The following is a 12,076-nucleotide window of genomic DNA, read 5'->3' as shown; positions in this document are numbered from 1 at the left end:
AAAGCCATGTACTACATGGGTTGAATATATACTATGTTAAAACTATATGTTAACTATGGCTTAAAAAAGTTATTGCCATTGTGAAATGTGACACAACGTGCGAGCCACAGGCGAAGCTTACCTTGGCTCACACTCGACTCATATAGAACTATGCAAATTTCAAGCAAGTTTTCTTCAAACAAGCAACAAGTTTTTTAAAGCTTTTACTCATTCCCTGTTACATATTTTCAAATAAGTTGATTAAAAAGCTCTTCTTTCTAAATATAGCAGGATTGCTCCGTCCAAATGGTAGAATGGCTATGAAACCAGCATTTTATGGTCTAAAACACTCAGTTCATAAAACAAGAGAATGATGAGTTATTAGTACTTCTATGCATTCATGAGCACAAACCAAAGAATAGATTATAGAAATGAACTCAAGCTTCCTAATTTTCAATGATAACAACTCATGAAGTAGACATTTGGTTTCTAGGTATTTCAAAACTATGTGTTTCAATTGGTAACTATTTGTGTTTCACTACTAGAAAATATACATTCAATGACGCTTTATGCATGCCATAAAAGGGGTCACTACTAGAAAATATACATTCAATGACGCTTTATGCATGCCATAAAAGGGGTAGATGACACACCAAAGTGCATAAAGGAAATGTACCTAGGCCATTTCCTAAGAAGTCTAAAGATAATATTTATGAGTCCAAGAAGTTGCTTGAGCCCAAGAAGCCCATTGGCTAATCGCATGCAAATGCACGCTTATTTTCTTTTGTTTGTTTGAATAACAAATTGAATAAGTCCAAGAGAGAATAATGGGATGCCAACGTTCTCTTCCTGGTTGTTAGGAACTAGCTTTGAATTAGTTGTCATTGTTTTCTTATTTAAAGTGTACTTGTTTTTATTGTGGAATATATTAGAAAATTGTCCCATCTTTTATGTATTCTCTTCAGCAACTCTCTAAATTCTTCTCTAGATTCCCCTCTATTTTCTTTAGCCAACGATTAATCGTTGGAACCACATCAAAGACCCTGTCATAAATGAAGATGGCAAGCTTTTGTATGTCATCTACCTATGACACTCGTTTTTTACATGCATTTTTGACACACGACTGACATGCATTTTTATACGCATTTGTGTGCCATGGTTTTAGATGCTTAAAAAAAGAAAAGAAATTTGTGGAATTACTAATTTTCAGATTAAATGACAATTAATGTCTCATGATACAAATTAAATACACAATTATACACACACACACATATAGCAATACAATTCATTTCATACAATATTTCATAAAATACTAACATACATTTCAAAATTAACAAAATTTCATTAATGTTTATACAAAATTTCACCGGAAAATGAAGATTACCGCAAAAGTCAAGCATTCTTCACGAATTCCATCAATATCATCATATGTGTAAACAAGTTAATAAGATATGCTTACATATATAATTGACTACGAGTCAGACTACGAGTCAATAAGAGCAATCATAGTCAATTAAATACGAGTCATCTATATATAATTGATTACGAGTCAATTCCAAATCTGATCATGGTAGTGAAGCAACTAATCTGAACTAAGACGCAAATAAATCCAAGCTATAAGCTTTTGTATCAGTTCATGCAACATTCATCTTTTTATATAAGTAGGCTTTCGGGTTGAAGTGATAACGGGCCAATTGGATGAATATAGAAAAACAGATCAGGTCACAGTTTTGTTTTTTTCATTTACCAAGCAATCTACTGAAAAAACAATTATTTTGGGTTAGATTTGTGTACCATACGAAACTATCCTAAAAATATGTTTGTGTCCCTGTGGTATGTCAAAAAAATATACAAAGCGGTCCGTTAACCTTAAAAAAAATATATAGTAGTCCTGCTTTCGCAGTTTCATTACAGTTTAAATGCAGTTAGCATCCAGCTGTTAAGCTCCATCACATGTCAAACTGTGATGGGTATTTTGGTAATTTCAATTAGATATGATAAATATTATCATGTATCTGTATCTGGTCAAACAGAATTTTTAATTCCCTTCCACCACAAACCTCTTCAACATTTTGCAAATATATTTTTTTGTTAAATATCTAGGTCGCCACCACTAGTGAAAAAACAATCATATTTTATGTTGCAAATCTTTTATAATGTAAACAATATTTAAGCCGACAAAAAACTTATTGGCACAACCAAAATCATCTCAAAATCATACTTATAAGCCAGCAACTGTTATTTGATCCTCGCCCAATCCAACCTAAGCCTAACCCTCACGATCCATTTTAAAATGACCTAGCCGGCTAGTCCGACGCGTCCTGTATCATTGTTATGAATTTTCAAATTTGAGGTTGGTCAGCTTTCAACCCAAGCACTGCAAATATCCTCTTTGGATACTACGGCAGTATGGCACACTAAGTGTCAGTGGGCTGAAAGAATTTTGCCATTGACTTATTGCAGTTATTGTAAAAAAAATTTTAACTTACGGATCTGAGACTGGCATTCAGCCGGTAACGGTTCGGTTCGTCACGGTACTTTTAAATGCTTCTGATTTTGTTCTGATCTGATAAGTAGTTTGGTACTTTCGTCGATGCACTATAGCATAGTCTCTGATGTCAGTGCCAAGAACCATTCTGCCTTTGTCATTTAGTAATGCAGAGACAATCTGCAAATTAAGTTAACAGGTTAACATGATATTACAAAAACAGGTTCAAAAGTCAAAATTAAATACTCTACTTTTCAAGTCAATACCAAGCACAGGTATGCCGCAGTTTATAACAATGGCAATGGACATAAGATTTCAGTACGCAAGAATTTTTAAACAAGTAAAATCAAGTTTTAAATGAACAGCATTGAAATGCTACACAACTATAAACAACTCAACAAATGAATTGGCATAAAACAGATTATCAAAAGTATAAACATGTTCAGTCATCATCTCAACATGAATCATATAATAACAATAGCAAGCAGTGGAGAGTTTAACTGCCTAATTATATGTACAGATTCACAAATATGCATACGAGAAACAGATTCACAGTCATGAAGAACAAAAATGCAGTAATTCCTAACTTCAAGCTTCAAACAGCAAAATTAACGTCTAGAATTCAAAAAACAGAACAAAAAACGTTGAAATATGAAATCACATTGTTACTGTTCTACACTATTGCGCCAAGGGTTTCCAATTTCACTCCATACCACTTATTCAAACACAACTCCAAATTCACAACAAATTACAACATATATTGAAATATTAACTCACATTGTTGCAATAAACATAAAATTATACCTGCCTGGGCTTCGAATTCGTAATCAAGCATAAAAAACTAGGTCCGGGTTTGTGAAGAAATCGCCGTAACGCTTGAATCGAAGGAAGGAATTGCTGTAACGGTTGAATCAAAGGAAGGAATCGCTCTGCATGAAGGAATCGTCGAATCGCGGCTCTGCTTTAGGTCATATTTCTTTATCAGGGGTGCAGGATTCAAAAGTTATAAAGTGACATCTATATAGATGACACACAACTATAGTGTCTCCGGTGTTTTTTTCCCTACTTTTTGTGACACTAAACGATGACAAACAAAAATGAGTAACATCGTTCCTTCAGTTTTTATAAAAGATTGACAATTTTTTATGACACAGTTTTGCACGTTATAAAATCAATGTCATAATTAGCGTGTCATTAAAGGTCTATCTTCTATTCGTGAGTACTCATAAGTCACAGCCTTAAAAGTTTTATAAAAGATTGACAATTTTTTAAGTTGAAATGGTTTCAACTGATGATAATTTACACAAAACATTTCTGGATAAAGGTATCATTCTGACTGCAAAGGAAGAGGGTTGTCAAATTCTTCATCAACCTTGCAGATGTAAATAACAACAAAATTCAGCCCATAATCAACAAAGAACCACTACAGGGACTCCAAATATGTGTATAAGAGGCTAAATATCAAGATGCTTAACAAATCCTTTCGATAGTCGTTCTTGAATATCAGAAACCAAGACATAATTACCACTATCATAACACGCAGTAACAAAAGCTGTAAACGTTATTCGATCCAAATTCTTGTCTTTATCTATAAGTTTGTCAAGAAAACAACCCACAATCTCAACTTTCTTCTCACTGCATAGTTTTCTTATCAGTGTGTTTACGGTACGAACCCATAGCTTCTTTTCTAATCTATTTAAAACCTTCATGGCTGTACTTGAGTCATTTGCTTTACAATATTCGTAAGCTATTGTCAACCGAGTCACCTCACATGGGTTAAGCCCCTTATCCATCATGGCATCATAATAAGATTGTGCCTCATCTAACTTTGACTTTTTGCAAAGTCCACTTATGAGAGCACCATAAGTAATACTATCAGGCACACAACCATGTTCACTCATTCTCTCAAACATCTTTACAGCAGAATTTATGTTTCCATCTCTACAATATCCACATATCATTGAAGTGTAGGTCTCTTTAGTTGGGGTCAAACCATGTTTGACCGCGTCATCAAAAAGCCGCTCACATTCACTCATTTGATTTACTTTACAAAAACTTGAAATCAAAGTGGTGTAAAGATGTATATCACATTTGACACCTACTTTAATCATCTTGCTTAATATGATTAAAGCATGTTTAAGATCTGATTGCTTGCATTTCTCCATTATGAGGATCGTGTATGTAACCTCATCAGCTTGCAACCCGTGTTTCAAGGCTATATCTAACTGTTTATACGCTTCTTGAACTCTTCCTTTTTTAAACAACCCATCCATAACCGCATTGTAGGTACACATATTTGGAGGTAAGCCTTCTTTCTTCATCTCATTTATTAACTCATACACACGGGTTAAATTTCCACTTTTGCAGTGCGCGCTAACAAGAGTAGTGTAAGTCTCCACATTAGGAACCAACCCTTGTTCACGCATTCGGGTCAACAGCATCTCTGCACGGTTGACTTTACCCTCTTTGCAGTACCCGCTGATCATGGCAGTGTAAGTGTAAACATTGGGTTTATAAGAATCACTTTTGACAAGCTTTAAAAAGAGCCTAAACGCTTTATCGGTCCACCCTTTCTTACACATGCCATTTATTAATATTGTGTGAGTGTACACATTTGGCTTCCAGCCTTTTCTAACCATCTCTTCTAACAATTCAAAAGCTTGCTTAATGCTTCCTTTTTTACACAGACCGTTTATTAAAGTAGTAAAGTTTATAACATTTGGTTTAAATCCCATCCCGATCATTTTATTGAAGAACCATAACGCTCGATTGACGCTACCGTTTTCACAAAAGGCAGAAAGAACTAGTGTACATGTCGAGTTGTTTAACAGGAATCCTTTGTCCAACATTGCAGTTAACCACTGATCAACTTGAGAAATATCATTAACCTTACAGTAGGCTGTGATTAAAACCATGAAAGTGGAAGAATCCGGAAACGCACCTCTCTCACACATTTCATCAAACACCTGGCGTGCAAGGCCAACCGAACCCGCCTCTAACGCAACACCGACAGCACAATTTAGCGTTTGCGTACACGGCTCTAAGCCTTGGTTCCTCATCTCAATAATAATACTAACAGCCTCCTTCAACCTGCCAATCTCAGCCAGATTCTTTACCATACACCTCATCACCTCATGAGCCCTCTCCAAATTCAAATTATCAATCAACGACGTTGCTGCAACGACGTAAAACCGCATAAAATGTCGGAACCTGGGGAACCCAATTGCCCAATAAAAGAAACTTAAGGCCACCATTGATCCAGCCTCGTCGGCAAGGGACGCAACGACGGTGATGGCTTCTTCGGCCATTAAAAAATCAGATGAAATAGAGAGGTTAAGGTGAGTAGGTGTGGATTTGAATTTGGTTTGTTGCTGATAGTATGATTGACAGACTAACGAACACACGATTCTAACAACGGATTTGGAGGACGACGGGGAAGGAGCAGGGGGGTGAGGAGGAAACCAGTCGGTTTGTGATTCTTCATTGGATTTGTAGGAAAGATTTCTGTGTATGAACAGAGAAGTGAGACGGGTGGTGCGGACACCGTTGAAGATGTTTCTTTTATTGCTGATTCTAAGCATAGATGGTGCTTCTTTGTTTTTGAGTATATCTTAACGAGTGTTCTGAAAAGATACAGTAAGCGAATCTCAGGTGAATAAACAAAGTTGCTTTAGAACACTACACTGTAAAACATCAAAGCATAACATATTACGAGAGCTATCATTAGTACATTCATTAAGTTATCCCATGAAAAACTACAAACTTAGTCATGATATATTGATATCAAGTAAGTTGCTTTAAAAACTGGAACCTTTTGAATAAACATTATAATATCAAATGAAAACTGTTATATACATTAATGATCATAAAAAGTACAATGCATACGATTTATTTAGTGAGAAAAATGCAATAAAGGACAGTTATGCAGGTTTTGACAGAAACATCTGGGCTTTAACTACAACTTGGAGAACGTAAAACAAAACCGAGCAGATCGATTGGGCTGGCCCGTAGCCCCATACAGGCCAGTTTTAACCGTGTTTAAAAAATATCAAAATCATTACTTTGATCTTTCATATCAAAGGTATTAAATATATTCTACAGTTTACATTCAATAAGATAGGTGATCAATATAAAGAAACGGTCTGAGTAAAACTTTAAGATACCTTGAAATGGCACCTGAGATCGAATCCCCTGGTTTCGCAAGCTGATAAAGTACGCATCAATACAAAAAAAATGAATAAGTATACATATGAGCTATAAGCAGTGTTGTAGAACTCTCTAGGCACTAGTCGGCCAATGGGGTACCGACTAGCGATTAATCAGGACTAAGAGGGATTAATCGGTTTGTAATTTTATATGTAATTTTTCAAATAAACATATATTTACCAAATTTTATATATAAATTTTCAACTTTGACCGATTTTGACCAAATAGCAATTCATTGGCAATTAGTCAGTGAGGTAGTGAGGTATGAACGAACTAGCAATTAATCAGCAACAAATTTATATTCGACTCCTAATTTCCAATAACTTTGCTCTAAAACGGTAATAATTATGTCGATTATAATTCATATACAGATATTCAAATGAACAATGTAAAGCTGAAAACTGAACACATACCATCTATATATAACTCGAATTTGATACTAGTATGTTTAATATAATTTCAAAAAACATAAGTTAAAACTTACAATTGGTAGGGTTTTGTGGTTCTTTAGAGCACTTCAGCTGAGATCGTCAGAAACAACAATAACTTAAAAAAGTAATCCAAAGTTAAGTAGTAATAAATGTATATCTATCGGTGCCTGTGTGCGTGTTTCGTTTTTTGGGTGAAACTCACTCACCATGGCTGCTGTTGCTGAAGGCTTCGCCTGTGAAAATGATGGGCATTAAACACTGTAGCCCAGTTTATTAATTGGTTGATCCAAGTCGCTAGCCCAAATATCCAATTGGTCATTGGTTTATCCAATTCGCTGACCTGTTAATTTTTAACCGCTCGACGCAAATTTGGTCAGTATCGGTTATGTTTGTCATGACACCTACACTAAATTAAAAATATATATGTGTATGTCCAATATAGAGTCAACACACGTACAACTTATGATCAAAGCGTATAGCTTATGATACAAAAAATAATATATGTAAAACCACGTTTATTCGGCTGGCAAAATACGGGGGTTGTGGAGGAAATTCGATCGGTATCGATAGATTCGCCATGGTACTGGAACTAAACATAAATAATTATTTTGAAAAATTAGCATATTTAAAAAACAAAATAAAACGCGGGTGTTGCACTTGCAGCGGACGAGTCGACACACATTCGGTCGGTATCGGTTAGGTTCGTTATCGTACCATAAGTAAACATAAAAATAATTTCTTTATTGGCCAGATTCGTTATGGTACCAAAACTAAATAAAAACACGGGTTTTGCAGCAGCGAATCGTTGCGTATTTAGTTGGCATCGCTTAGGTCCGTTACGATACCGAAACTAAATCTAAAACTTAATTCCGTCAAATTATTATACTTATAAAAACCTTTAAAAATGGAACCTAAATTCAAAAACTTGATTTCACATCCCAAATTAATACAATAGATATAAATAGATCATAGATAAATAAGAGATGCATACGAACAGCAAAGGGGTTCGAACCAAGGCAACGTAAACCCACATAGATTTGCAGAACAAACTTCAGTCAACTTACTATCACTAACAAAGTTGATTGAATAATGAAAGTAAAGTCATAACTACACAAATAGTGAGGAGTTGTTATACCGACCATTAATCTTTATCTATATATATAATGGAGGGCAATTTTGTTGTTATCCTATTTGTTTATTTTAATACAAATGCCATGCCCCCACCAACATCTGTAAGCCCACACTCAACCAACTTTAAAATTGCCCTTTGTTTAACGTTAAAACTAGCCGGGTTAGCAAATTGGTTGGAAATGACAAGAAATGTATCCCATATTTAACGTTAAAATGTTAGTGGTCATGGTATAACATCACTAACTAAAAAAAGAGAAAAAATAAAAGTAAAATACCTTTAGGATGTGGATTGTAATTTTGGATTGTAAGTTGGAAATTTTCCATGCTTATTGGAGTTGTATATTATGCTTGAAAATAGTAAAACATAACAAGCTTGCTAGTATTTCAAACCCTTATATAGTCTGTGCAAATGTCAAAACATAAAAAATAAATTATGTAGGTCTCTTGATCGGATCTAACAACACACTAACTATTACTAGTTATCTTGGATCAACCTCTACACTAGTTGGTGGAAACAACTAGTTAGGACCGAGATCTCGGATCTTGTTGTGATTGTTTATTGCCGAGAACAAAGAAAGAAGAAGAGAGAGTTGATAGGTTAGAGATAAGATTTTTAGCAAAAGGTTATTGTGTGTATGAGAGACTCACACAATATATAGTGTGAGTTCTCATGCACATCTATTTCATATAACAAATAGCCCATTGGGCTTAAGTACAAAATGGTATTGGGCCCAAACATACATCAACAAAATACTAACTACAAATACCAAAGACTAATACAAGAAAATGCCCTTACAATCTCCCCTAGTCTTTAGTATTTGCCTATTGACTTCTATCACCACTCGCACTCGGACTCGTATTCGAAGATATCGTCTGGATTTTGAAATGGTTGCTTTTCAACAAGTAGTTGGACGAACTCGTTGAACTTTCTGACGATGGCGTCCGTGTTGTCACGACGGACATCTTCTACCGTACAAAGGGGCGACTCCACATGCTTCTTTAAGTCGCTTAGTCCGAAACCCGCGAGTTCGTGTTCGTCAAAGAACCGCATGTCATGAGTGTGAGTACAGTGAATGATGACTTCACCGTGCACGTTTTCGAACTCCCAGGCAATGAAATCAAAGAGGAAGTCGTCTTCAAAGGGCATGCCATGGCAGATTGGCTCACTGTGATCTTCTAGCATCTTGTATCTTCGACCTTTGGACGGATTGTTGGTGAAAGGATTGATTTCTTTTGTCTTGTAAGACCTACCCGGATTGACTGCGAACGTCGGATAGTCTTCCTTCCACTCTCTTTTCATGAACCTCTTGAACCACGATTCCACCGAGTCTTTGTTATCATCTCGAGCTATGTTTTTACTGAAATAATTCATGTCAAGAATAGACAAGGTGTGCATATCTCTGTAAGTGAGATAAGTTAGATTACCTTTGGCACGTCGAATAGCCCAACTTTTGCTATTTTTGTGCCATCTTGCATAGAGAATGGGATCTGAATCATGATACGACTTTGATCTCCATATTTGACTCGCCATCCTGCTCACGCTGTAGTATTTGATCCCTTTGCGAGACTTCTTTCGAGCAAGCTTAATAGCCGGAGCAACAACGGGTTATTCAACGACAGGCTCAACATCTTCTCTAACTGGAGTGTCAGGGTTAAGAGAGTAGTTGATGCCATCATCACTGTCATAATTATTTACTTCCACGGCTTTCTCAACTGGTGAAACGGTACTTGCAAAAGAACAAACATTAAATAAAGAGGCAATTTCAGCCTCCACTGCAGTATCCGTTTCACAAGTTTTCCCGGCCTCCTGTGGCTGTTCATCATCAACCGCCTTATCACCAGTGGCATCACCACTGCCACTACCATCACCACTACTACCACCATTACCACCACGAGGTTCGTCGAAACTGACATACTCGTGTTCGTCATCATCATTATAATTCTTTTCATCCTCATTCTCCTCATCACCGTTGTTGTTATCATCATCGTCTTCACCATCAGACTCATCATCGTCACCGTCATCACCATTATCTCCACCACCACCTTGTACTTCTTGTTGTTGTGGAACGTAAGTAACCAAGGCATTCGTAAACACAGCACTAACTTGTTCACTAGTGATGGGTGCAACAAGTAGTGAACTTGTAGAACTGACCTGCTCAAATGTAGCAGCAGCATTAGCTATAGGTTCGGTGCTGACAACGGTTCCAACAACTTCAGCAAGCTCATCATCAACAGCCTTTGCTCCAGATCCTCCTTCACCACCATCCTTTCTTGATTCTCCCGTGTAGAGGAAACTGTGAATGTTTCCTAGAGCTCTGACCCTCTCGGCATCAGTGGAAAGTTCAGCAAGAGCAGTTTGTCATCGACTGCTTTGCTCGGCCCTTGGCTCTGCTACACGCGGAAACCCTCAAAAGGTCTCCTTGAGATGTACCCTCAGATTCTCAACATCTTCATATGTCAACCGCATCACCTCCATAACAGTAAGGTATCGGTTGACCAAGGATTCATGCACGCTCCCCTGTTCCGCGCGTTGTTCCTCCAACTATTCTTCAAGCTGCTAAACTAAATCACGTAGCCTTACACTCTCTCCCATCAATCGATCAACATCGCTGTTCGTCCAGCCTTCCAACCCACTAACTCTTGAGCCGACACACTCAAAGTCCATCCACACTATATCAAGGGTGGAATCAAGTTCCCTTCGGAACTCGCTTGCAAAGGTAGAGGAGGAGGGAAGATCAGTTTCCAGCTTTTTAACCCTTGATTCAAGCTTTTCTAACCCAACGTGTTGATCAAAATTTTGCAAAGAGTTTTTGTTGATCAACTCTTGCTGGTTGTTGATTCTTTGCTGCAACAAGTTGATCCAATCTTTCTCACTTGCAATTTTGGCTTGATCCATGTCACGTTGTTCCTGTAAAGTGGCCAACTTATCGGCCAGAGCGTCACACTATCTAGTAACTTCTTGGTTTATAGCTTGTTGATCTTTGAGAAACTTGATCAACATGAGTTCTCTCTTGGCATGATTCTCATTAGCTTCCTCCAATACCTTAATCCTATCGAGGACAGGATCTCGGAACACTGGTGACTTCTTTGATTTCCCACTTGAGATGGGAGTGGCAACAATGATGGGGCTTCTAAGGGTTGAGGGAGGTGTGGTTGATATGGTTGAGTGTGGTGTGATTGGTATGGGTAGGGTCAAGGTTAAGGTAGGGAATGTTGTGGTTATGGTTAAGAGTAGGCTGGTTGGTGTGGTTGTGGTTTCTATGGTGGATGAAGTGGTTTGGGTTTGAGTGGATGTTGTGAAGGTAGAGGACCAAAATGAAGTTCCTTTAATCGGTGAGGTTAATTGGTAGGTTGGATAAGTGACAGGTGTCGTGGTCCTAGGAGATGTAAAGGTTTCGGTTTGGGTGGTCATGGGAATGTCATCAAACATGGAAGGTATTGGTTCGTCTAGGCGAGTTGGTGAGGTTTCGGGAGATGTAGCGGGTTCATCTACAAGTGATGGTTTCTTGGGTTTGGGTTTGGTCCTAAGGATAATCCTAGGCTTGATTTTGGTTGAGGCTTTGGTTGGTGAGGTAAGTTTGGTTTTGGATTTGGTTTTAGGCGAGATAGGGGTTTGGGTTTTGATAAATTTGATTTTTTTGGCTTTTAGGGATTCTATGGTTTTGGCTAGGGTTGTTGGTGATCCTATGTGTGGGTCGGGAATGGTGGTGGTTTGTGGTGTGGTGGTTTGTGCAGGTTGGTTACTCATCATCTCGGAAATTGAAGGAAAACGTACCTTTAAGTGAGGTACCTTAGAAGGAGAAGACTTCTTGGAGTCCTTGGCCTTCTTTAAACGTTTGGT

The 12,076-nt window shown here is 37.4% G+C and overlaps 1 protein-coding gene across 1 annotated transcript; it reads right to left on the bottom strand.

Annotated features, from left to right (window-relative positions):
• Window positions 1–3,746: 3,746 nt before the first annotated feature.
• On the bottom strand, window positions 3,747–7,330 carry LOC143533866 (uncharacterized). Its single transcript, XM_077028506.1, has 3 exons — window positions 7,158–7,330; window positions 6,631–6,671; window positions 3,747–6,090 (listed from the first exon to the last, which is right to left on the bottom strand). Exon 3 carries the CDS (start codon window positions 6,046–6,048, stop codon window positions 3,922–3,924), a length of 2,127 nt encoding a protein of 708 aa, XP_076884621.1. The 5' UTR covers window positions 6,049–6,090; window positions 6,631–6,671; window positions 7,158–7,330; the 3' UTR covers window positions 3,747–3,921.
• Between the last annotated feature and the right edge of the window lie 4,746 nt (window positions 7,331–12,076).

Source organism: Bidens hawaiensis, unplaced genomic scaffold (genome assembly GCF_021521415.1).
Source record: "Bidens hawaiensis isolate Kalapana, Puna unplaced genomic scaffold, B.hawaiensis_p1.1 tig00009937_1, whole genome shotgun sequence".
NCBI classification, from domain to species: Eukaryota; Viridiplantae; Streptophyta; class Magnoliopsida; order Asterales; family Asteraceae; genus Bidens; species Bidens hawaiensis.
This window is presented reverse-complemented; position numbering and strand designations above follow the sequence as displayed.